At 36.0% G+C, this 27,732-nt stretch overlaps 1 protein-coding gene across 1 annotated transcript in view; it reads right to left on the bottom strand.

Moving 5' to 3' along the window:
* PDE10A (phosphodiesterase 10A) overlaps positions 1-27,732 on the bottom strand; it is a 173,390-nt gene that overhangs the window by 9,617 nt on the left and 136,041 nt on the right. Inside the window, exons 8-20 of the mRNA XM_058835297.1 lie at positions 27,577-27,627; positions 25,728-25,786; positions 23,087-23,138; positions 19,407-19,549; positions 17,115-17,207; positions 16,374-16,560; positions 14,831-14,973; positions 12,758-12,841; positions 10,198-10,348; positions 7,470-7,625; positions 4,094-4,266; positions 2,871-2,982; positions 1,040-1,120 (exon numbers count right to left, since the gene is read on the bottom strand). Of these exons, the coding sequence (XP_058691280.1) occupies positions 1,040-1,120; positions 2,871-2,982; positions 4,094-4,266; positions 7,470-7,625; positions 10,198-10,348; positions 12,758-12,841; positions 14,831-14,973; positions 16,374-16,560; positions 17,115-17,207; positions 19,407-19,549; positions 23,087-23,138; positions 25,728-25,786; positions 27,577-27,627 (1,485 nt within the window). The remainder of the gene's footprint in view (positions 1-1,039; positions 1,121-2,870; positions 2,983-4,093; positions 4,267-7,469; positions 7,626-10,197; positions 10,349-12,757; positions 12,842-14,830; positions 14,974-16,373; positions 16,561-17,114; positions 17,208-19,406; positions 19,550-23,086; positions 23,139-25,727; positions 25,787-27,576; positions 27,628-27,732) is intronic.

Below are 27,732 nucleotides of genomic sequence, written 5' to 3'. Positions count from 1 at the left end.
CTCTAAGATGAAGTACTTAGAGTGCAATTAACAGAAAGGAATTGCAGCTGCTGAGAAGGCAAGGCTACATACAGATGGGATGTCTGCTTATCCACAGTATTTCACATACTGCCTCATTTTCTTGCCATTTGTTTTGGATTTTTTCTTTTCTTCTTGTTTGGTAGATTTTAAGGGGGTCTTTTTTATTTCAGTGGAAAAAGATTATTCTATAATTGTCAAAAGCTATAATGGGACATTAGATACAGTCACCCTGTAGACCTTCTGGCTCAATGAAAATCACAGAATCAAAGAATATGACAAGTTGGCAGGGACTCTCAAGGACCATCCAGTCCAACTCTGCATAGGCTCATCCCCAAGAGTCACACCAGGTGCCTGAGAGTGTTGTCCAAACACTTCTTGAGCTCTGTCAGGCTGGTGCTGTGACCACTTCCCTGGGGAGCTGTTTCAGTGCCCAACCACCCCCTGGATATAGAACCTGTTCCTGATATCCAGCCTAAACCTCCCTGGCACAACTTCAGGCCACTCCCTCATGTCCTGTCACTGATCATCACAGAGATAAGATCAGTGCTGGACCCTCTCTCCGCTTTCCCCTCATGAGGAAGCTGTCACTGCAGTGAGGTTTCCCCTCAGCCTCCTCCAGGCCGAACAGACCAAGTGATCTCAGCTGCCTCTTGTGAGGCTTCCCCTCAAGGCCCTTCACCATCTTTCCTACCCTCCTTTGGGTACTAGCTAAGGGCTGAAAGAACCACTTACTAAGATAAAAAAAACATCATTGACACTTGTAAAAATTCAAGGTGATTGTGGTCTTAGCTAGAGCTACAGGTACAAAGAAAAGAAAAAGTGATTACAGCAAAGAGCACATTGCCATTTAAGCAAAAATTTGAAAACAAGTTTTTCACTGCTACTTTAAAAAATAACATCATTGCATGCAGAACATAGAATTCAGTGGTTTGAATAGCCCAATTTCAAAAGCAATATTCACTAACACAAGAAATGTTTTATGTATAAACAAGTACCATTTTATTCAGAGAGCTCATACCTGACCCTGAGGGACTTCATCTTTCTTATCTCTGTCCATCATAGGAATAGGTTGAATACCTGTTTTCTTCATTTCATCACCCTGGAGAAAAGTAGAGAGAGATTAAGAAAACAACAACAAGACTATTGAGACCTGAATTAATTTCCATCTTCTATTCTATATGTCAGTCTAAAAATCCAGAATTTAAAATAACGTGTCGTATCACTCTGAGGCAAGCTCAGAAAAATGCCCAAGGAGAGGCTCATTTTGTTCATTTACCTAAGTGATAATGCAAACAGTAGATGCTGTAAATCAATGTATACACATTTTTCTTGTTTCCAAGTGTGTCTCCATAATAAAAAACAACTGGATCATTCTATTCTCCTCTATCTGCTCAGTTAGTCTCATCTTTAAAAATATCTGTGTAAAGCACTATAATACCATGGCCAGTAGAACACAACTCACCCATCCAAGGAAAAGCTGAGTAAGTCAGGTGAATTTACAGTGTACCTTCTTTGTCAAAAATTGTGTCTTTTCAATATATAACAATATATCAACATCTACCTTTATTAACTCATGCATGGATTATAAAAAAATAACATCTAGACAGGTGCAATTATGTCCATAATTCAATCTTTACTATTTTTGAGTATGGAAAATCAGTTTTATCCTTCCTTCTCCACTGAGCTCACAAAATTTGCATTGAGAAGTCTTTTTACTTATAAGCAAAAAAGTTGAGTATGTAATCAATGAGGCATGTCAACATTATACCTCCATTCTACCACTCATAAGAACACTCACTTTCCAGTGCAGGCATTTCAGAAAGTGAGTGCTGAACTAGAACTTTGAGCTTATACAGTCAGCATTTTTCAAATATTTTGTTGTAGTCTGAGCTGTTTATAATTAAGAGAACAAGAACATGTGAATATGAAATGCACCCACAAGAACAGCACATCTGGAATTTCATAATGAACACGCAACAGGCAGGGTAACAATCTCTGCAATATATGCATGCTACATCAACTCCACGGGCCTGATTTCTATTTTATCCCTGTGTAAAATAGAAATAAGCCCACCAAATACTGCGAGATTCCACAGGGCACATAACGGAAAAGAAAAACACTTTACCATACACATGTGCAATAGTAGTCCTGAAAACACATCATGTCTCCTAAACTGCATAACTCCACTCTATGCAATTTATTTCTTATCCCCAGAGCAGTTACTTCCACATTAAAAATTAAACAATTAGGACATTTACACCTCAGCACATGGCATGAGAGACTGGATATTTATTTATGAACATGATTACATTACTACAGCTTAATTCCTTGTTTCAATTCTCAGTACACGTTAACTGTCAAGTAACTTTTATGTATTGAAGAAGCTGCTCTCTCTGAGACACTGTTCTTGAGCTGGCTCACAGAGAAGACTCAAAAAAATTTAATGTTTTTCATATTTGCTTTAGCATTTTCTGTACTCACACTATAGCTTTATAAGTATGTTTCAAGGCAGCTGACGTGGAGGTGGGTTTCATATTTTGCATTTCTACAAAAACTACAGTTAGTGACTACAGTTAGTGACTTCTTCTATGTTCTGTTGCTTGGTCACTTTATATTAGGACATACTTTCTACATTATCTTGAACAGAGTGAAAAAACACTGCCTGAAAATTAGATAGCTAACTCAGGTCATTAAATAACTTCAGAGTAAGCAACGAGCACATGCATGCACCAGGGAACTCCCTTTAAAACAAGCACACCAAGATGTTGATTGAAAAATACTTAGAGTTGGGTTTTTCCTTCTTGGATGTTTCCATTTGTAAGAAGAGTAAACAGAAGAATCACATATACCTCAGCCCAGAACTCCGCATATATATCGTTGGCAGTCAGTCTGGTAACTGGCCACAACTTTGTTACAGAACACAGATCACAAGCTGTCATCATCAGGCCAATCACTCTATCTCTAAAATAGAATAAAATAACATTAAATTGTAAGTTTCATATAGACTTAATGATCGCTCTGCAAAGCTTTCATTTCCCTTTCCTCAGTTTAATCAGCAGCAATTAATACACAGTACAAATTTTCTGCCACCTATTGTTTCTTCCTCATTTGTTTATGATTCTTTGGTAAGGCACGGCACAGACTGTATACTGTATTCCTTGTTGTGTTCCCTACATTCTTTGCAGCCAGAGTTCATTGACCATCCTCTACACAATCACATACATAGACAAGGACACAGAATGCTTGACTGTTAAAACACTCTCATGCCCCTCTATAATTTTCTGAATATACAGTACAAGTCTATAAAAAGAAAGATGGCATATCTTATTGCTGCATTTCTTTGTTCTTTAAAGAGAGGAGAAAAACTCCTAAAAAGAGAAAAGAGTGCTTCTGAGTCTGTCTTAAGATGCTGTCATTGCTTTGTTGGAATGAATTTGAACTCTGACAGAACAAGAATCTAATCTGTAACTCCATCCTACACGCTGAAAAACCTGTTCACAGAGTTACTGAACAACATCAGTAATATAAAAATCATTATTAGAATAAGTTACACACACAAAAACAGTTCCTATTTTATCAATTTTATGGCACAAATCTATGGTTTGTGAATCTAAGTTTTATAAAGAAAACCGCCAATTTAATTTAAATTCACTTGTTTTCATCCAATGGAGAAATTAGGATGTCCCTTAAGGACACCTGCATCGTTGTTAGTATGTCTATTCCATGTGAAAAAGCATAGAACTTGTTAACCTGCATGCCAGTGTGATGGCAGTCATTAAAACTGTACCAACAGACAAATATACCAGAAGAAATACACAGATACACAGTTATAATCAATCAATAAATGCAAAGAGCATTTCCCCTAAGTTAAGACAGAGAAGTCATTGGCTATGTAAGGGTCAACGTAAATATAAAGCAATGGAAATTACTATTACATATGTGGAATTTTACACACTGCTGGTCTTAGACATCACATATGTAAGAAATAATTCAGAAATAATTATTTTTAAAAATTAATGCTTCTCTCTCTAGACTAATGCCATAGGGACCTACTACTGATCTGCTGCTTTACCTGTGTGTTTGGTTCTTAAGGTTTAATGCTCCTGTCTGATGCAGCTCTTCAAGTTGTTTTCTGTTTCCAAAATACAGGGCAAGGTCTGTGGCAATGATGGCTTTCCGGATGATCTCGAGTACTTGCTCATATTCACTGGAGCTCAGATTGGAGAAGACATTGTGCCCTTCCAGCTATGAAAAAGTAAAAAACCAATAAAAAGCACAAGCTCTAATTCTGAGATGATTTCAGTCTTTATTTCACTAGACAGGTTACGACGGTTTTACAGTCCAATGACAAGTTTTCTTGCAAATTCAAATGTTAATAGCCTGAAATTCCCATTTTTATTTTTCCTTTGTAAACACTGTCATGAAAAATAATATGACTAAGCCACCAATTTCCTTTTGGGACCTCTCCTTCTGAAGCCTAAAAGTAATACTAGAGAGAAATGACTGAAATATTTGTCTTTGATTTAAAAACAATGCTTCCAGAAGGTGTCAGCTTGGAAACTTGTGGTTCAATTTTGGCCCAGAGTCTGCACAGCCAGGTTGGTAAACTGAGTACCTGATTCACTTAAGCATAGTTTTGATACTGTGTAATAGATAGTATAGAAAAATAAACACTGAAGTTAAAAATGCAAAATAATTTTGGTTTCCTAATGTTCCAAATGAAATGTGCCTGAAATCACTGCATTTACTGACATTATTTTCTATATAAAAATAATTATTTTAATGTATATGAACATTTTGGGAGAAAAGCTGCTTTGTTCAACCTTAAGTTGAATGACTCATAAACTAAAGATAACGGTTTCCATTATGGAGGCTCTGGTAACACACCATTGCCATCACTTTTCAGTTTCTACTAGGAATTATTGCGCATTTAACTGACAACATCCATGTACTGTTATCACTCATGAAGCAGTATCACAATTCGAAAAGTCAAGACTATCTGCTGTCTCTAAGATTTGGAAAACAACTTGTCAAAAGTCTTCCTTCTGTTGAGAGGAAGCAGATAAAAAAAAGAAAGAATGAGCTAGCCATGTCAAGGTGTACACATTCAGAAAAAGAAAATATCATTAAAATATATCATATGCAGAGGTGTTTTGACATTTAATTGGCATTTGGGCTGAAGCTCAAAAAGTTTCCCTGACTTTCATCAAGCATTTACATAATTTGCTCAAAATAAATCTTCTACAGTACAAATAGGCTCGGTTTCTCTCACCATCCGGAACATAAACATCATTTTCCAGGACTTTTACTTAGACAAGTAGATTTATTGTGAATAATGAATAGAAAATACAATCCATCTATGTCTCAATGCTCCTTTGACAGATTTCTAAGTAATAGAACAGGATGTTTTAAGAAAAAAAATTCAGAACATTTTAACCCACCATCAGCACTTTGGGAGCAAAAATTACTACTACTAGTTCTCATGATTTAGGGGTTTGGGGACCCGTTACTCCCCTATCTTGCTAATTGCTGGGACCAGGCTATTTGTCCTAATATTTTTTAATATTAATTTTAATAGTTTTTCTGGATTCTACTCTTGGGCTTTGGAAGCCACACTCTCAGAAAGACCACTGTGACAGCTTCTGTTCAGACTACTCAAAAAGAACAGATTCTGCAAAGGACTGACAGAAGCTGCCAGTTATGGGTGTGTCACTTGGGCTTTTGAGTAGTACATACAAAATAAACTGCTAAGATTTTGTTCTTTGCCTGCTGAGCTAAAGCTAGTGAGCAGAACCCTGTGTCCTAAGTATGGTGTACACTAGAACTGCAGGTGGATAAACAAAGCAGCTCTGAAGTTTCAAGCAGTTAAAAGTACTGCGGGTTACTAACGTAAAATTAAAACTTTCTCAGATAAACCCTAAAGAGCTTGGCTCTAAATGTTTGGCTTTTTTTGCATCAGTCCATGAATTCAGTAAGACTTTTTGATTCAAATAAAACCCGAAAGTCAAGTCCAAAAGGCTGCTCTAGCCTGCCTTTGCTGCTAGTTACCACTCACGGGTGCTTCAGCAGCTGGTGTCTTGGATCCACTCTACCTCCCTGGTCACTTATCCTGCTTTCCTCACTCAAATTGACAGCAAATGCAGGAGATGCCAGGGAAGAAAAAGGGTTCCCTGCCTTCATGACAAATGGGATTTTCATTGATTACAACATTTCTGCCAGAAAAAATGCAAAATGTTTGGGACAGTGAAGTGTTAATGACTGAGGAACATGCTCACTGCACACAAATTCACATGAAGAACAAACACTAAACATCTAATGCCATACCACCACTGGAGGATTCAATTACACCCTCCTACATGAAGGAACATTCAGAGATAAAGCTTCCAATCTGTGATTAAATGTATATGATGCCTAAATCTATAATCACAAGATGTGCTTCTGAATACAAGACAGAATATGTTATTTTTTTCCTTAAAGCTGATTATATATTTAAGAAAATAAGTATCTTCCCCTGAAAAACCAGAAAGAAAGAAAGGTTAACAATGAATTGGTAGCACAGTAAAAGGTAAGGCTGTAACTTGAGTGTGCACAGAAAACTGAAACTAGTGAGCACAAGTATGTTATGGACTAGCAGTGGTTTCACAGGTAAGAGTTCTCACTCTTCTAATTGAGACTTATAAAGATTTCACTCATGAGAAAATATGTGTGTGTCAGTAGCACACCTGTATTTTCCCAAAAAGCATCTGCATGTTTTCTTGCAGTTTTCTCTTCATAAAACATAAAGACACATGACCTCATACTAGGAACTCTCTTTCACAGAATATTACCTTACTCAGGTTTGTTTGTTTTTTTTTATTTGAAATTGCTGACTAACAAAAGAGCACAGGATGACACAATGAAATAGTTTACAAGTTTCATGCATGAAAAATTACATCTCCCCTTTCATGCCACACATTCAATGTTCACAGAATTTATTACAGCAGGTTTTCAAGTTTTGCATAAAAAGTTTTGCTAGTACTTGTGTTTTTATTCAAAATTTCAGGATAGCTGATAACTTTGTTGAAATATATTATGACAAAATATTTATATGTAACTGAGAAAATGATTTTTCATTTTCAAAGTTCCTATTTCATACGGTCATGGGAAGAACCTCCAGAGAACCAGAAGCTAAAAGCTTCAAAGGCAGGCCATAAGTAAAGACCTTCAAATACACAATATTTTTTATAACTCGAAGATTTGAGAAAGCTGTGTTTTGCACTATTGTTGAATCCTTGGGCTGCTAATTGTGAAACCCGTCTTGCTGTAATAAATCTTCTACTCTTCTAAATGAGTACTATAATAGAGAAATTAAACTAAGCATGCTTCAGAAAATCTACTTGGTAATGATGTGACTCCTCTTTCCGCCACTGGACACTAATGCACAGAACATACAATTTCAATAATCCTACCTGCAGGATGGACACAGTCTGTGAGAAGTGGTGCTGTTCCATCGTTGATGTGGAGTAGAGAGCAGCTAAGGGGTGATCAAATTTCTGAAGATAACTGTTGCTGTAACCTCTGTGATCCAGGTCATGGCACAGGCATGCAACTAAAAGACCCTTTCGCTACAAAAAAATTGACACAAGCATGAAAAGCAAGATGTATTTCCTGCCCCTAGATGTCACTCTCTACCCAAAATACTGTAGGAGTTGCGGTATGCTAACACTGCCGTCAAACAGCACTTGTAGAAATGTCTTTAGAAATGAGAGAAACATGACAGTAAACACACGCTAAATTAAAATTCTTGATCCAATTTTAATTATCCTATGCATTTAAAAATCATTGTTGGACAGTAACACAGTATTGGATGGACTGTGCTCTGGAAGAAATCTGCATTTTAAACAGTCCAGTTATCCACTGAATCCTTACCATGTTTAGTAAAACAATAAAAAGCACAGTTATTGATGGAGAGGAAATATAAAAGACATATGATCTGCTGGTCAAGATGGGCACACTGAAGTTCAATGCCAGATCTGCCTCTGTAACATTCCTGGAGATATTAACCAAATCTCCTAGTGGGTTTCTTTCTAGGAAGTCACTAACGTGAGTCACGAATGCTGTACAATGCAATTGTAAACAAATAAATACGGTAAGTGTATAATAAATATATAAGTAAATTATTTATTTTTATATAATTAATCCTTAATATCCTGAAGAAATTGAGTCCCTGAAATCTCTTTTACAGAAGGTTTTCACACAGCTTATGTATTTGGAAAAAAAATTCAATAATGTTTATGACTCTGTCACTGTTGGCATGAAGTATCATGAAAATTTCTTCAGAGACCCAATAGCTTTGTCTTATAATTGGTTCTGATGAGTGTTCAGTAAACAAGAATAGGGCTATAAAATGAAGCAGAAAAAGAATATTGATCAACCATCTATTAAGTGCACAACATCCAACCTGGATATTATACTAAGAGACCCATGATACTGTAGAAAAATAGCAAAGATGTAATTAGAAATATTATCACAAACATACCATGTGTGGAAATAAGGCTGTAGCAACACTAACTGTATTTCTGATTTTGATACATTCACTTCTATTTTGAATGATGTCTTCAATATTGCATCTTGTGAAGTGTATTTTTAAAAAGCATATAAAAAAACAGGGGTGATGATGCAGCAGAATGTGTCCACACAGAACCCTTAGGAACATAACACATACCGCTACCACTTGAAGTCACACAGTAACAGTCTCCTTGTCTCTGGAAGTCACTCTTGTCTCAGTTCTTTGGGATTATCCAATGCCTAATAGCAGTGCTCTAGACCTTGTATCTGTTGTCCCTACTTGGATCCCAAATCTTTAACCACTGCATTTTTCTCTATTTTGCTCCAGACCAATGTCTCCTTTGCAGTGTTTTATATTTCTCTTCCCATCTCTAAATCTACTGAGGTTTGTCAGCATGCGTGGTCAGCCCATCCCTAGATCCCCAAACTTTCTTTCAGCAGTTTCTTGTATTCTTGCTGCACTCATCTCCAGTATCAAGAAAGGAGACTGCTGAAAAGAGCTGGAATATAGTCTGGGATAAGACACCCAAATAGATGAAGGCTGGCTGGAGTTTGCAGGGGAAAAAGACTGTTTCCATCCATCTTAACAGCTGTCTCTTTTGCTCTCCCTTTCTTTCTTACTCTGCATCTCCAAAGAGATGGGGCTTACTACTTGGTTAGTACTGAATGTTATCAGAGCTTTAAAAATTCTCTGAGGCTGTACTCCACAGATTTTTGTGGTTAAAGTAATACTGATTTTTTTTTTCTTCAAACTTATATAGCTTGGTTAAATTTCAGCATATGCCTGGTATATGCCACTTTCACATTTCAGTGTCAATTTTAAAGTCTCTGCTTTACAGCAGGATAAACTAGACCTTTTCAAATGAGAGTTCAGCAAGTTTCATTTTACTCTCATACACTGAACAGAACTTTGATTTCTACTAGCATGTCTCTTTTAAACAGCCAAACAATTGAGCCTGAAATTTCCCCAGATGAATTACCCTGAAGTTAACAGAGCCTGGAAAACTTCAGCCCAAATGGATAATATTTGGCAGAGTTATACACAACAGAAAACAGGTTCTCCAAGTCAGAAGTTCCATGTAACATTATTAAGAGACAGCACTCCCTGTAGTGCCTACCATAATTCAGAAAAAAAACCAAGTGACAGTTTTCCATACTGTGTCTTAATGTCTAAGCCTTCCATTTTACTAGTTATCTTTCCCACTTAGTGATCAGTTTAAAGTTTGGCTCTTCTGCTTTACTCACGCGTGTTGGCTGTCTCTGCAATCCTTGTCATCCTATTCAGGATCTCCTGCACCTCACAGAACTCAAGATCCAGGGTGTTTCCCTCCCTCACAACAGATCTTACAGTTAGTCAAATAATTAAAGATTGTCATTGTAAGTGGGCAGGGAGAACCCCAAAACTTAGACATGGATTTATACTGCTTTTTAAGGCACAATCCTGAAAAACATGACTAGGAATCTGAGTAATCCTCCCCCTTCAAACTCTTGACTCCCACCCATTCCTCCATGAAGACCTTTACATACACTCTGCCCAAGCTGACAAAAAATCTCTAGTGCAGAAAATGTACTTGTACAGCAGCTGACAGCTCTGGTGAGGTGTGTAACTGATACCATCATGTCACATACCTCTAGATCAGTGAAAAGCCCCTGGTTGTTCTGCAGAATGGCATACATGCAATGTGCCACAGTAACTGCATGCTTCCAGTTGTGGTAGGGCACGCGGCGATAGTTCTTCTTTACAGACATAGTAAATCGGCACAGCTTTTCAAGTTCAAAGCTAGGAAGAAAATAATTCAGTCAGAGACAAGAAATAAGAGGAGGAAAAACAACCAGCAGAGGAGAAAAGATGGTCTTTGATTTATTTACCCTTCTTGCTAGGATTGACTCTCACTGTGGATGACTCATTGAATGACATGAAGAGTCACTTGAGTTCGGCAAGGACAGAGGAGCGTAGATGCCTGACGATGCTCTTAGTTTAATCTGTTAAATTGGGGAACATAAGTCATGCTATCCAGCTCAGTCAACACAATTGCATGACCTTCCTTGCTCCCAGAAACTTGAAGTGATTTCTTTCAATTGCTTATTCAACTTCAAATACAGTACATCTCCGCATCTAATGGATAATTTGAAAACATGATTTGTGATGATCAAAATAGAAAATTCTGGGGTTTTTAAGCAAAGGACCCAGAAGAAATAAACCTGTTTAAATAGAGATGTTCCATAATGACATTGTGAGAAGTGGAAGATTTTATTTTTCCAATACTTGTAGATTTTTTCTTCCACTTTAGACTAACAGCAGAAATTCATATCTCATGGTTTCTTCACTTCTCACCAAACAATATTTTGTTAAGTCCTAAATCAAGGACTTTTTCCCTCAAAACAAGGCAGTTTTCCTTTATTCCATTTTTTTCCTCTGTTGCTGTGATTTGACTTTCTTTTTAAGTTCCATATTTTAATAATTTCTTGGGTGTATCAGGAAAGTGGTACTAATGTTCTGGTTTTGCAGTACTTGTGAGGTGAGAAAAAAAGCTGAATGTCTCTGACCTACGTGGACACATCTACTACATGGAAACAGGCAGAAATGTGTTGTTCAGTTGAGTACTAAGCAATGTAATTATTATTCTCAGCCCTAATGTGACATTAAGAAAACCAAAGGCATATTTTCTTTCAAAAAACTTTAAGATTTCTTAATTCTAGAAAGTCAATGATAGAACTATTGTTTAAAGTAGTACATCATAATTCACATTCAAGAATATCACAATAGTCACTTCCATCTACTCCAATCTCAACTCAATGGTTATTACATGATAGTACAAATCAAAGTAAAATATTACATGATAGTACAAAGCCAAAGGAAAAATCATTATCTGTGATGCTGAATACTACTACTACTACTACTACTACTACTACTACTACTACTCTACTACTTCATCCACTGCTGTATTTGCATGCTTGATTAAAGCAGTAAAATATGACTTCTTCAGAAGACAAAATGTAGTGAATATGATAGATTTTTCTCTGAAATCCTCCCTGGACAGGAGAATCATACATTACATAGGTAAATATTTTAAGGCACAACCTTATTTCTCATATAAAAATCAAATTTTAGTGTAAAATTTTTGGTTTTGTTTCAAAGGTTTGAGAAATTTTGTTCTTTCAGAAATTAAATACAACTCCTGTTCCAACAGTCTCCTTTTCAAATATTTTCCTCACTTCTGTTTCCCTAATTTTATATATGAAAGCTGAGGCCCATTTGAAAAACATCAGGTAGATATCAATTCTTTCCCATCAAAGCTACACATTGAAAGGAAGAGCCTGGTAGTCAGAGAGAGAGAAGAGAACAGAACCTGACTAAAAATACAGACGCCAACCTTGCATCCACAGCCATTGAGTCTGGAATGGAAACAAGCTAACTGCAGTGAGCAGTAGAGAACTGTGCTCAGAAGAGTCACCTCCTTTGCAGCATTGAGGAAGACTGAAAAAGACCCCCCAGTCTGACTGCACACTTTGAGGGCATTCATTCAGTTAGAAAAATAAAATGAAACACCAGCAAACAATTCCCAAATGTTGCTCCCTTTCGTAGGGATGTTCTTCCCCTTTCAACTGACCATCTATAGCTGGGGTTTTTTTCTGTAATTTGAAAACTGATCTTAGAAATGATAAGGAACACTGAGAGAAAGGACAGCAAATTAAGCATTTAATTTGAAAATAGTTCACTTGCATAATTAATGCACAACTATGCAAATAACAGATGCATTTAGCAAGATAAGATCTATCTTGGTTTACTTTTACCATATACATTATTAATTTCAGCAACTATATATCTGAAAAATCAGTTTTCATGCACCTTTACTCTTTTTTGGGAAGAGTGGTTTTTATGTCTTTGCCATCTTCTGTCTGAAAAGGAAACTCATCTCAGAACCAAACAATTTTTCTGTATATTGGAAGGACAACTGTTTGGGTGATATAATGAATTCTTTAACCTCACTGCTCCCAGATTTTATTAACTAACAACCGAGAAGGTGAAACAGGAAATCCAGACTGATTATTACAGTCCTGTACAGACCAAACATAGTAAATCAATACCAAAGAAAATAGACCATGAATTAGGAAGTAATTATCTCAAAAACTATAAGTCAACAAATACAGACTTGACAATTAAAAAAAGAAATAATATACTTCATACCAGGCTGTCCCACAGGACTGGTGAACCATGTAGACAAAAATGGCAGGCCAAACATCTTCATATGGACTGATATCAAAATGGTATCTATGAAGAAAGTTTCAGTTTAGAAAAGATAATACCTTTTCATTGGTAATGAAAACAAGTGAAAATTACTAGGAAATGAATATCCAGCAAGATTCACTTCTTTCTGAATTCACACAGGAAGCTGAATTTACAGCTTAGATTTTTCAGTAATGTCAAGATACATATTTCTGCTATGGTCAATGGAACTATGCTCACAGTTTCATGCAATCATTTAGTAATTTATGTTGGAAAAGATCCTTATGATCAAGTCCTGCAGTTAGCTCTTGGCTTTTTTTAATTAACAGAAACATATAGCTTTATCTAAGGATCCACAGATTAAGTAATAGACAAAAGAAATAAAAATATCTCAGGGACAATGAGAGGTTTACAGGCATTCCTAAAATATTCAGGACTTTCTTCCAGGAATTGTAAAGATGGTGTCTCTAATAATATATTTACTGGCTTTTTTTCCAATTATTTCTCTCAAAAATTGCATGTGAGTCGCTCTAATTTTGATAGAGAAAAATACCAGTTTTTACTGGCTAACAGAAATCAAGCCAAATTTTAAAAAATCAATATTTATACCATATTCTTAATGTTTCTTTACCTGAAGACATCTCCCCTCCCCTGATAACAATACTGAGGCTTAATTTCAGGGACTCGGGACAGTAGAACTGTTTTTCTTACAATTATCAATTAACTCTTTCCCTGCACTTTCTGTGCTGAAAGTCCTCTATTTTTTCTCCATGGAACCTTAACTTCTTGACACACTGAACAGCACAGGAGCTGTGAGAGGACTGAAGGTAGCTGAATTGCTTGGAAAATGGTTAAATGTATTCTGTTTGAACTAAAGGATGCTAATATAATTTAGAATGAAACCTGTCATCTTTGCAAGTAAAATTCAATTTTGCTGAGGAGGTGGGTTATATAATATCACCTAACAAAGAACAAGAAATTGTATTGCAAAGAATAAGCTTCTATTAGGGTGTAATCCTGCAAGCTGTTAATGCTCTGGCATTCAAGCAAATCACTTCAGCATGTAATGAACTTTAACTATAAGCAGCCCCTGTTAAGCACAAGCTTTCACGTCACTCACAGCTACAATGCTTAGTGCCAAAGAGAAGTGAGAGAGCTCTGGAGATGAGGTTTAAAAAGGCAACTTAGATTTTGTGACTGAGAGAGCTGATTTTAGGCACCTGGTTACTAGAGCAGAATTTTTTGTCCTGGACTGAAGACAGTGACTTAAAAATGTTATGGTTCCCGTTGTGTAGGGACTGGCCAATAAAATACAGGTAGAGTTCATCTTCAGCATACAGCAGCTGAAAATAACTAAATTATGTCAGAGAAAGCCTAAAAGGCTGGAAGGGAGGTTCTCCTCCAAAGTTAGGCTGCAACTCCAACCTTCAGCACCTGGGATTTGTAACCCTGAATTATCATTTTCCCTTTCTTCAATAAGCACAAGAGATGCACAACACACACACACATCCATATTCAAAACTCACAAAAAAACAAAACAAAACACCCCCTACACACACCCCCCAAAACCAAACTTAAAAAAGACACACAACCCAGAAAACCCCAGGAATGAGCTGGGAGATATGTGCTTATTTCTAAAACATATCCAAGAGCATGAGATCATGCATTTGGTCTTAGGTATTGATATTCCAAGCTCAGCTTCCTCTCTGGCTCTGAGCTGATGGTGACTTGGGACTATAAGAATGAAGGCTCATCTCTTCAAATCCTAATTTGATTAGATTAAAGCAACTACTGTATCTACCCATTCCTGGGGAAAAAAATCTGAGTACGTATAATTTCATATCTTTGATGGATAAATTTTGTTCACGAGCCATTAAGCAGAGCTAAGTATAAGAAAGCCAGAGATAAAACCACCACGATATTTCTGTAGTTAAACATTAAAAGTGCTTCCTAAAAAATCTCCACTACAAATAAGGAAAAAAAAAAAAATTAACAGGCTATATACAACTGCTGCTACATTGGAAAAATACTTACAGCTCAATTTCTTTATAAATATGTGGAGGCAGTGTACAGTGCATGAGGTTTTGCCACTCTTCTGCTGTACAAACACTATGGTAGGACAGCTTCTCCATTGTTACACGGTAAATACACTCTGAATGACGAATTCTGTGGTACATCTGAAAAAGAGAAGTCATGCATGAATGTGGAATTTTAATAAAGAAAAAAAAACTACTGCCTCAATTCAAGCAGTGATTATTACAATACACATCTGCAAAAATGATAGTGCTATTTTTTGGCTGCACAACTTCACACATTAGAAAAGCGACAGATTACATTGATTTTAGTACTTCTGGGAAACCAGGCCTTCTATCACATCATTCTTCATCTACTTACTCAGGTAAATATCTAAGACTCAGCTGACTTTTAATCATGTGTGAGCTTTCCCAAGAAAAACAATCCAAGCTGAGGAGTCAAAACCAGAACTAAGTCTCTTGCAAAATTCTAACAGAGAGAAGCCCTATAATAGGACATAATTCATATTTTTCTGCCACTGTATGAATTCCATTAATTGGCATAAATTACTGCTATCTATGCAGTATATAAAATATATGTGGGGTGTTTATAATACCTACATTACTATTCAGTATGAAGAACAAGTACAGTGAATTACTGAGAGGTTCACGCAAGGCATGGTTTGAAAAAAAGTCAGAACATAACAATGTACTAGTTAAACAATCCTCTGGAGCGGTACACCCTGAATGGTAACATTTACCATCTAAAAGTAGTGAACTCACACACACACACACACACACACACAACTGAGTGTTCATAGTCCCAAGTGTAATTTATATGCAGTCCATTCTGCCTGCCTTGACCCAAGTGAAACAACTTGAGGTACCTGGTAATAAAATTTGCTGCCCCAGTGTACCACTGGGATGATATTGGTAAAATTACTTAGCGTAAATCACCAGGCTTAACTGGCACTGCATTTTATCTTGCCTCCTATGAATATAACTCAGTTCTTCTGCATTGTGCTTTTACTGAATTTAATGAATTTTTATACTTATATAGTAATGATCATTACACTGCTTATGTTTTCTACAGGCACAGTAAATTTTGAGATGATAAAGGTTTGAGGACAAAAATAGCTACCCACTCTTATCTAGAAGCATGGATAATTATAAAGTATATACCACAGCATATAAGTGTAAAAATTGATCTTTGAGTATTAAGAATATGAATGGAGAGGATATATAGCATACCTCCATTCTCCAATTAAATTTATAAAATGTAATCTGAATTTGTAAAAGTAAATAAGAATCATACTTTTTAGTGGAAAAGAGAACACAGATATCATTCACATTTCAGAGCTTGCTCTCTCAGTTTAGCTACACAAAATTGATATATCCAGAGTATACTTATTTCAAATGAAATCCCTATCATCCTCTTAAAATAGAATTACTCAGCAAGGAATACATTGTTAATTCAACAGACTTGCAAATCATTTTAATAATCTATAACATCAAAATACTTAAGTATTCTCATTATAACTTACAAAAATGTAAATAAAACTTACATTAGCACAGTGTAAGGCTAAAGCACAAAAGACTGCAAACATTTTAAAGTTGTTCTCATCAGTTTTAGAGAAGGCACTTCCACTTATTTTGTTCACCATCTGCACAACACCTATTACACTTCCTCGGCTCACAATAGGCATGCACAGGATATTTCTGGTTGTGTAGCCTGTGTAGAGGTCTACTTCTCTGGAAAGCCATAAAAGGGAAAGAAAAAAGGAAAAAGAGTTAATATCAATGGGTATGTATTCTTTGATTCTCAGAAATGTTGTTTTACAATATGTTGCAACGTTTTGAAGTAGACTTAATTAGTAGCTGCAAGAATTTCACCCTCAAAACCATCAAATATTTTTATCTACTGTGTCATACTTAGAATGAACTTAATCCTTTATTCTCCATTTGCAAGACAAAGAATTAATATTGCCTCAATATTAAATTATACTAAATATTCTTAGGCATGCTTTATGTTAACAAATTGTTTTTTCTCCCCTGAAACAAATGAGATTGCAAGGAGATTGATAATGAAAATTGGCAACAATCTAACTAAATTTTTCTCCATTATATTAATATTTGATAAAAATAATACTGTTATTTGTATCTTAAAAGTATCTCTAAACATCTGTAAGTTACCTCCTCATCAGAGAGCAACAGCTCCATGAATGCATCTCAATATGGAATTTAAGCAGCAATTTTATGTAAAAGGTTTGATGATCTATCTTCCCCTCCAATGAAGGGCATCCTACCTGTTAAAGCGTGGATCTGCATAGGCATCAGGGATGTTAAGGACTTCTCCTGTTCTTGCCACTTGACCAGCTATTCCTTTTTCTATAGAAAATCTGGAGAAAATAAAAATGTGTATTAGCCAAAATATGGAAAACTCATGTTTCTAGTGGAGTCTGTCTTGGGCACAGTAATGGGTGTTCTCAACCAGCGCCATTTTCTTGCTTTGAGGAGAAAAGTCTTACAACAACTAGAAGCACATAATAAAACAAAAATCACATCCTAACAGATATTTTCTGAAAATATTTTATATAGCTACATAGTTTAATACAAAACATAGCATAACATGACCATTTTAGTGACAAAAATTCAAAATTTTCAATAACTCAGATTTGTTAGGTTACCCCTAACAAACATAACATTTGTCAGAACCTAAGACTTGTGTTTATATTTAAAAGGTATTGATTTTATTATGACTTTTACATATTCATTTCTTCTTTAGACACAATAAAAGCAACATAGAACTTGTTTCCTTGGGTGGTGTATGTATGTGGATTTGGTAACAAAGTTTTGGAAAAAGACCAGTGAAAGTCTCATAGGTAAACATTATATATATATATATATATATATATATATATATATATTATTGCCATGTAGACTTGGGAATGATTAGCCTGTTTCAGGACAATCAAACAATGACATGGTACTAATTGCATCCCTTAATCACCACAAGGAAATTAAACACAACAAATATGTTCTTAAATTGTATCTGAAAAATTTGTACGTCTGTCTTGTGAGTAAATAATTTTCAGTATTTTGACATAAAGTAATTGTGACATAAAAGCAGAAGATAATTTATGGAGAAAACCACGTTAAAATAATTATATGTGGAATGCTTTGAAGTCTAAATGTACCCTGACAGTACCGTGGTGCCTGGTATTGAAGTTAGTGATAAAGCTGTCAGGATTTCACCCTGTACACCTAACTTTAAGTTAGATTCTTCTGTTGTTTCTTTTGATAGGTACATTACACCAACTTAAGACTCCTTCCTGATGACTCACTCAGTGTCACTTTCTTAGATATTTAAGTTGCACTTCACTTTCAGTATACCGTACCTGTGAAATGGCTCACACGCTTGCACTTAGAATCAACATTTCAATAACATACAGAAAAGACAGAAGGATATAAGCAAGAAAAACAATTATCAAGAAGGAGTATGAAAGTGCATGTTAAAGCAGGCCAGCTTCTTTAATTTACACCACCTCCTTGCTTGTCAGTACGCAAATTGCACCAATTTTGACTCCTTCCATTCTCACTCACACAATGGTAAGTGGGAGTAAGTTTGTCTAAAGGAGTCTTAATGAAGACATGAATCACATCTCATATTGGCCCAGAACTTTAAAAGTATAAGGAGGAAATGAAAAAAGTTCTGATAAAAATCAACGCTGAATATTTTAGGAAAATTTTAGTACAGGATACTTAGTCATACAATTCTTTACTTTTAAGAAGCTGAAAATCTGAAACCTGTGTGCCTTTGAAAATCTTAGTCTGCATCTACTAGCGATACATACTTTTTGAAAAGTGAAAAACACTATATTTACTTTGATATTCAGCCTCTTTCATTCAAAAAGTATATAAGTGGAAAAATTAGGTGCTTGTGACATGAAGCAGAAATACACATAACTTTTAGTCAGAGAATCCTTTCTAGTCATTACCAGACAATATACATTTTCAAATTCACCACTTTAAGCATTGTTCAGTATAACAATTAATTGAAATTTTGAAAATCTAAATTCACATGAGAAAAGTAGAATTAAATTATTGAGCTTGAAACCTTCAAAACCAATGACCAATCCATATTCAATTCTACATTTGCCTAATCCATCCATAAGAAGTACAAGTTGTGATTTCCTTGCTTTGGATGTGCTTGAATCGCACAAATTTTAATTCCTCTTGGGAACCCTCTTGGGAAAAAAAGTCCCAAACTGGCAGACTACGGATTAGGTGCACTATTACCTGCACCTTTACCTACCTCAGAACACCTCTGTTTTTTTCCCAACATGATTTCCAAAAGGACCGCCTCCGGAAGACGGCATTTCCAGGAGTGACGTTATAGCTTCAGAGACGCTGTTTCGATGGCACTGCAATGTCATTCCCAGAAGTACTACCTTCTGGAGGCGGGTCCTGGTGGGAATGATATCACAGTATGACAAGTATTGTCAGGGTACCTGCAGATAGGCACAGAAACTGGGTAATAAAATGCCTGCACATCCATAGCTATAATGAAACTGCACTCTTCTGCTAGCTATTCTTACCTTATTTCTTTGGTCTTCTTGAAGACAGGTTTTCCATCATTTTCTTCTCCAATATCAAAAAGGTCTGAATACAACTCCTTATTTTTGTGGTCAACCTGGAAGAGTGCACACCTATCTGCATTCACCAGGTTTTTTGCATATATCTACAGACAAAAAACAAAACTAGCGTTAATGGTCATGAGCTGAATCATCTCCAGTCATATACCTGATACAAACGCGCATCCCTGTACAATAAAAGTTTTGAGGAGCTATCCAGGATAGGAATCTGTTTGCAGGAGCAATCTTTTAAGAAAAATTCAAAATTAAAATCTTGAATGCAACATTTTCTCTGAAAATGTGAGTGTTCTCTTCAAGAAGTGCAGGAATATCTTCAGAGACTTGAAAGTTTCCTAAAAGAAAATAGGCTTTCTTATTTAATTGTTTTTCAAGGCTTTCCCAAATAGTACCTTTCCTCCCTCTATGTTTAGATACCATTCCTCTTTACTTGATTTTAAATACATAAGTTAGAGCAAGACCTAAGAACAATTGTAGCTTTTTGCCTTCACCTTTAGTGCAAATATATGGATATTTAATATCCAGCAAAGACAAAGCAGAGAGAAAGAGTAGTGTTTGCTTCTAAAAAAGTTAAGTGTGCCTTGTAAAAACAATGATCAAATGATCCTTGTGGGTCACTTCCAAGTCAGAAATATTCTGTAACAATGTGATTCTGTCATTAGAGGTATCATTATGGATTGCCTTATGCAGAGGCATAGGAAATGGCTGCACCCTCCCAATGTCAGGGACAGTACTTGCACAAGAGCTAAGACTTAGAAAATGTACATGAACTAACCAAAGTCCAAGCCAAGGGAGTAACACAGTAGAGCAACAGACTTGCATGGTGTCTATCTTACTTTGAACCAACTAGTTTTATCTCAGCAAAAATAACTCCCAGAAGCACTGACTGTCAGAACAGAATCTTGTCTTGGGAACACAGAAACTCTTCACTGAAGTATTTCTCAGATATACAATAGTCTTTCTGAGAAAAAGAGGGAAAAGTGAGACAAAAATCAAACAAGGATCACTGTGTTAAGATGCCAATATACCGGCACAAGGACCTGCTCTATCCAATTCAGATAGGTCTCCTGTGTTTTTTATTTGTTCAGAAAGTACAGTAAGTGCATGATAGAGAAGGATCTGAGGTGGATCTCTCTCCACTTTATATGTAATACCTACCTAGTCATTCAGCTACAGAAAGAGGCTACCAAAATCTTGGTGTGCAATGCATGCAGTTGGCATGTTTTAAGGATTCAAAAGAATTCCATATGAATGATCTCCTCCACCTTATCTCTTGTCTTCCAAAAATAAAACAATAAAGTATTTAATTCCATACTAATGCAGATGGACAAGTGTTACAGCTCGGCAGAAAAAAATCCATATGAGATGAAAAATCATTAGCTGAGAGACTCTAGTTCCATGCCATATGAGAAGAACTGCACAGATACCATCTAGCCCAAGCCCAAAACTTGGAGGGCCCTCCCATACAGATGGAATCTGTGTTCAGGAAGATTCTGTTGTCTTCTTCTCCATTTACTCCATCTGAACAGAAAAGTCAGGGAGTGTGCAACCTTAGAAGTAAGATTTGTTGAATTTTTCCCCCTTAGAGCATTAAGAAATTTGAAGACCTTAACCACCTGGACTGCTTAGTCATTTGCTCAAAAGAGTGAACAGAAACTATCAAAAGAATGAGGGGTCCAGTAAATGCTTCTATCCAGATGCTGTATAAGATTTCTTTGTAAAATTTACTGCACAGTGTTGACTTTATACAATTAATCTTTTGTGGTTTAATGCATGTAACTCAAGAACTTACCTTGGTCACAACTTATGCTTTTCAAAAATGATTACATAAACAGCAGTAATCAAGAAATAATTAATGGGATAAGAGAGTTTTACTTCTCTAAATCCCTTACTCGATTCCTGACCAGTGGTTGAAAGAGAGTATCAGTACAAAAAACTATGTTCTGCACTGTCAATAGGGAAGCCAGGGACCACCTTTTGCATAAGCTGCTTTTAACTACTCAAGCATATGGACAAGAAAATTTGTAAGGCAACTTGAACTTTTATTTCCCTTCTTTGCATTTACACTCAAAAAACACCCTTATACCACTAGCTTTGCTGAGAGATTTTGATGAAAATAAAAATGAAACGAATAGAAAGAAACACACTTTTTTTTCTTTAGTACAGGAGGAACAAATCAAGCTGTAGTGCAATCACCAAAGGGTGAAGTAGTGAGGTGAAACTGAGTTCTGATCTTTTCTCACAGTAAGACATAGAATAAGCCACATAATGATAAAATCATGCTCCCATAAAATGGCAATAAATGTACAAACACATAATTCAGCTAATTGGCTCAAGGAAGAGACAAGAGCTACAGCTTAAAAGGAAGCTGAGTACAAAACATCACACAGGTTAAAATACAGAATCATGATGCAGCCAAGTGTTGGAAAAGATGATAAAAGAGTAACCATATTTTACTGCCAATTGTGTTTTCCACCAGATCTCTATTCACAGGGAAGAACAGGGAAGAATATCAATATTTGTTCTCAATGCCATATGTTATGTTATACCAGTTCTTTTAAATGCTAAGCTATTTTTAAGAGGTTCATTTAAACTGGAAAAGTCAATGTTCAGAAATGGGTCCTATGTGCTGAATTCTTGACTGTGTACTAACTAGAATAACACAAACACTGCAGAATATTTTCCATTACTAATTCATGTTTCTAAATAAAACCATTTTAATGTTGTTTGCATTCTAACATTGCTGTCATTGAATAGTCTAGCTAAGAATATCACTTTGAAGACTGGGGCACATATCAGAGTACTGCTGGGAAGTAATTTTTTGAATGTGTAAATTTTAAGCAATGGTACCATGGACCACTATTTGTGCAGGTTTACACTTAAGAAAAAGACCTGCAGAATGCAATGAATGTGCAGAAAGCTAAAAAGCATAATTCACATATCAAACACTCAAAACATGTTATAAACAACCAGTTCACACACATTTGTTAAAGCTATTCAGGAAATAATTCTGACTTCGAAATTGATTTAGAAACTCATAAACTGCTTTTGAACAGTACTTTAATTCATTAATTAGTTATTTCAATGGGAAGAACTGGCCACTTGGGTTACTGGTTTCTATAAAACATTGACTGACTGTCACACTAGTTATGGGTGTAGTTTTCCACGGTCTTACACATCTCATTCAGCAACTGAGGAAAATTCCCTAGGAGTAATTTTTAAACTCTATCCCTTGCTACAGACAGTAACTTCTTCAGCAGTGTCTTGCAGCACGTAGCAAACTGAATTTAGGAAGAAGGAATCAGTATAACATGCTGAAATAAAAGGACAACCAGAAGCCTTTCAGTTACAATTTTCAAACTTTCTCAGAACATAATAGTAACCCTGTAGTTCAGAGACAGTCATGTTTCACTCCTTATGAAACCTGTGAATGGAAGTTGTTGTAGCAATGACAAATCAAGCTGTCCTTTACCACGTTTTCTGTATAGACATGTTTATACTGTTTGTACTATGAGTTCACTACAAACAATTCAAATATTTCAATGACATAATGTCTTTAAGGGAAGGAGAATGAACGGCTTTAATAACTACCACTAATAAACTTAGAAGTGAAAAAGACAACTTACCATTATATGTTCAAGTAGAGAATCTATTGCAACTATATTATCAAAATATGTTCTGCAGAGAAAGAGAAGTCAGTAAACATTGGCATTTAGTCAAACACTTCTCAAATGGGTGTCAGGGGCTCTTGTTTCACCACAGCTTTACATGGAGCCAGAAAAGGTGAGGAGAAACCATTGCACCTTAAAATTGACTGACTGGCTTGCTATAGCACAAGGGAATTAAGAAATGGTCCTAGCTCTGTTTCCTTAAGCCATTATTCTACAGAATTGAGAATATTCTTTATTATACATAGAATTTTCTCCATAGAAAGAGGAGAACACTACCAAATATTGCCTGCTGTTAACTGAATAGGCTCCTGCTGAGCAACACCAAGAATGCATCAAAATGCTTTGGCACCTCTAACACACTGAAAATTTTAAAAGCAGAAGTAAAAAGGAAAAGTAGAAAACAACGACAAAAAAATCCATTTCTTTCAAAATATCAAACTATCGTATTAGGTTTACACATGTTATGCTCTGAGAAATGAATAAAATAGGTAGAGCAGTTAAATCCACATCATATTATCTAAACTTTAATATTAGTTAAAAAGCAACTATTTAAGAAACTCTTAATGGGTCTTCTTTATCAACACTCGTTGAAGCTGAAGAAAAGGAACTTCTAACTTAACAATTAAAAAAGAATAAAAAAGAATCTCAGTTTTACAGCAAAGTGGTAACTGTTCAAGGACAGTCAAGAACATTGAAAGATAAAGGTCAAACTTATTAGTAAAAGAAGTCTAAATCTTCCACATGCTAAGTATTAATAACCTTTGGATTACAATGTTCCCCGCAGACAAAAGGCATTGTCCCATGGCCTTGAATATATATACAGCTCAGTTCTGTTTGGATCTAGTGGGAAGGAGATACATAATACACTGGTATTGTCAGGGACATGAAGAGGTGGAGCACTGCATACTCTGCCCTTTCTAAAATGTTACAGAACATGTCCTGGTGACACTGCACGCTAACAATATCCTCACTGAAAAGGAAATTCTCCTTCTATTTTAGAAAAGATACAGACTACTTCTAAGAGGAAACTAATTATTTTCTTGCTGATACAAGTATTTGCCTACATAAAGTTCATAAAGATACTATTAAATGATCTTGCAGTTTTGTTCCTTAAAACACAGACTTTCTTTTCCTATTGAAACAAAAAAACTCTAGCAACTGATAATGCTGTATGAGAATTATTCTCTTGTAGAGGCATGATAAATATTTACAGTATTTATTGTAATTTTTACCTTAAAAATGTAAAACAATTACAAAGTTCTTTAAATCAATCTCAGTACTATGCCAGTCCAAGAATAAATTGCCAGTCCTGGGTAAGATTTCCAATCTGGGTACATAAATACAGTTTTTTGTAAACTAGCTCAGTATGGATGTTAGCAACATAAAAGCACTCTGGAAAGGAATACAATTGTGCAAGACTTGGTAAGAGTGCCCTTTGGGAGGCATGCTCCAAATTATGCTGAAATTAATAAAAAAAGGTCATCCTGAGGAATAAGGCTTGGAAAAAAACATCTGGATACAACCAGCTTGCCTCCTTGCAAGGGGCAGACTCCTCCCTGTGGTTTATTACTCTCCCTTCCAGCTGGGTCAGCTTGGCTGCCTACATTCCTGAGCAATGGCATAGAAATCTTGGACATACTCTAATCTCATCAGTTTGAGAATTGTTCATCAAGACCCACAAAAGTGTTTGCAACAATAATCCAAGGTATCTCATTTTTCCACAGCATCACACTACTTTTTGATGTACTTTGAAATTCTCCTACCAACTAGTTTCTAAAAACGCTGTTAAGCACTCAGACTGATTTACCAAAAATACAGCTCTGGTCTATCTTTTAATTTATTGGTTATCTTTGCTATTTAAAGATCCTAATAGCAATGACAAACAAAAGGAGTTGAAGGAAGAGCAGATCACCTAAGACACTAAACTGATTTTGCAAATGTAAGCTCAAGCATTCACATTCTCTCTGTGCTTTCAAATTCATCTTGACTTATATTGATAAGAAATTAAAAGCAAACATATTACATGCAGTAAAAGTCTGAAAATTAAAACAGAGCCTTCAGAAAATGCATGAGAAGAGCAACCATGTGGCTGATTCTTCAAGTATTAACTCTGAAGTCCATATATTTATGAATACATGCATTGATGACCAAAAAATTGTTGGGAGAATAAGGGAAGTTGAAGCACACTAAATAACTCTCTGTAAAGTCCTTTCAAGCCTTCTAAAATTGCCATGAGACACCAAGCAATTTGTCACTTCTCAAAGATGGACACATTTAACTCTGACAGAGGAGGTGGGGAAAAAAAAAAAAACAAACATGCAAAAGGCCACAAGAATAAAAGATTTCTGTAAGGTATAAATGAATGCCGCATTTTTATCTGCACCAACACCAAAAAATTATGAAAGGCATACACCACTGCCACACATACCCGTTGTTCTTATCCCTGAACTGAAGTTTGCCCACCCCCTGAAATGTGCCTTTGCATCTGTGAGTAGCTTCCACTACTGCTATTGAGTGAACACAGGTAGATTGGAAGAGCCACCCTAGAAAAGCTCATCAAAAAAACCCAGGAGATTATTTTGCAAATCACACTTACTTTGATACATCAAGCAAGAAGTCATTCAGTTCAGTCTGCTTGGCAAGGCCCCGGCATACCTGGAAGCACAAATCATAGAACCACTTGCTCCAGAAAACTGAAGTCAGAGGGAAACCGAAGTCCCATCCCTTTAATTTGTATGAAAAAAATACCAGTACTTGCGTGTGTGTTTAAGTGTGTATATACATACATGGAGAGCACTGAATAAAATTAAAGCTGAATTTGTGTGCTGGGTTTCAATCTTAGCTATCTAGCTGCTGAGTTAAAACTGTGAAACACAAGTAAAATCTTTCCTAAGACTCACTGAAAGCTGTTGGCTTTTACACTTTTCATGCTGTCTCAAAGGCTGTCACTGACTGTGATTATGGAATGAACATTTCCTTATCCAGACCCTCGGATCTTCTGAGAATGTCAAATATTTTGTTTCCCTTCTCCCTTACCACTTTTTTTCCAGGCTGCAAAGTAGCATATAGACACAACTGCAGACTGACATCAGGCAAGTTTAACTAAGCTAAGCAGCAGATGATATATGCTCAACTTAGGGAGAAATCAGCATGAATATGAATACAGAAAATAGTATGCACACTTCTTTTTAGAAGAAAAATGTTAGATGAAGCAGAACTTTCAACTGTATTTTTACTTCACTTATTTGCATACTCTGTATCTGAAGATAATTGTACATCTGTATATTACTAGAGCAAGCACTGATGCCAAAAGTATAACAAGCTTCTACTGCTTGGACATTTTACACTCACAAAAAGATCACTTGGAACTAGTAATATCTTTCATCTGTGCAATGCAGATACAAAATGCCAGATCAAAGCTCTTGCATTCTTCTCATGCAAAAAGACTTGGGAAGAGAAAGCCTTCTGCTTAGAAGAAGGAAGAGAAATAAAAATGATCAATGGACAAGCTTGAACTTAACTTTTCCTGTAGTGTTTTGTTAGATGTAAAAGACTTCTCAGTCAAGGAGAGAGTAATTCTTACAAGGTGAAGCTAAAACTGTATGCAATTGCAATTCTACTAGTGTACAATAGTCTGTACCAGATTCTAATCTGTACTAGTTCTGCCTAGATGTGAATGACCACCCCAAAGGCAGTGACTTCCAGCACCGAGGCAGGAAAGATTAGAGCATAGAAGAGAAAAGCAGGAAGCTTTCTGCATATCTTCTGACAAGTGTATGAAAGACACCTTGAAAAAAAGAACATCGTGAATTTCCTCCTGGGAGTTGACAGAAGAATCTATTTTAGCATCTTCTCTGAGTTGACAGAATACGTTTAATTTCAGTGTTACCATCTTCTGCTAGCTGAAGTAACAAAACCTATTAGCAAAGCTGCTGGGGTTTGCTGGAGCAGCTTGACACTGTGTGAAGCTCCATTAGGCACCCAGCTAGGGACAGCATGAGGCATCTTTAGTGGCAGTAGTTACAGGACCATGAAGCAGCTAGCAAGGATGGCTTAAAATAGGCTTTTCTAGCAACACTTCATAATTTCAAACTGAATAGCAAAGCAGGAGGAAAGCAACCAGTTAGCCTAGCAATGGCCTTTCCACAAGAAAAAGAAAACAAAACAACTCTGCAAAATTGTTACGATAAATCTGCTTTAATCGTTCAAATTTCTTTCCTGTAGCACAAATATTGTTACTCGATCCATGATTGCAAGTGAGGAAAACTAGTTCAATGAACACCAAAAATGTCAGCATATTTTTTCCAGGTTCAAGGAAGGGCCTTTAATCAATGCTTCATCAATGATCTCCACTTAAATCTGATCACAATCCATGCTTCTACTAAACACATTCTGAAAGACAAATTACACACAAAAAAATAAAAAGAAAAACCACTCACACTTACTTGTACTTGATGTATTGCTACTGAAGCCCATGCAAGATTTGCTGTCGCAACCTGCAACAAAAGAGAAGAAGCTCTCTCTGAAGAAACCTTGAAAACTGCTCATCAGTGACATGCCTCTTTTCTCTGACTACCTGCTAAGTAAATTGACTGAGCTGT

This window comes from Poecile atricapillus, chromosome 3 (assembly GCF_030490865.1).
Source record: "Poecile atricapillus isolate bPoeAtr1 chromosome 3, bPoeAtr1.hap1, whole genome shotgun sequence".
In the NCBI taxonomy this organism is placed as follows: domain Eukaryota; kingdom Metazoa; phylum Chordata; class Aves; order Passeriformes; family Paridae; genus Poecile; species Poecile atricapillus.
Note: the sequence above shows the minus strand (reverse complement) of the source record. Positions and strands in the feature narration are given on the sequence as shown.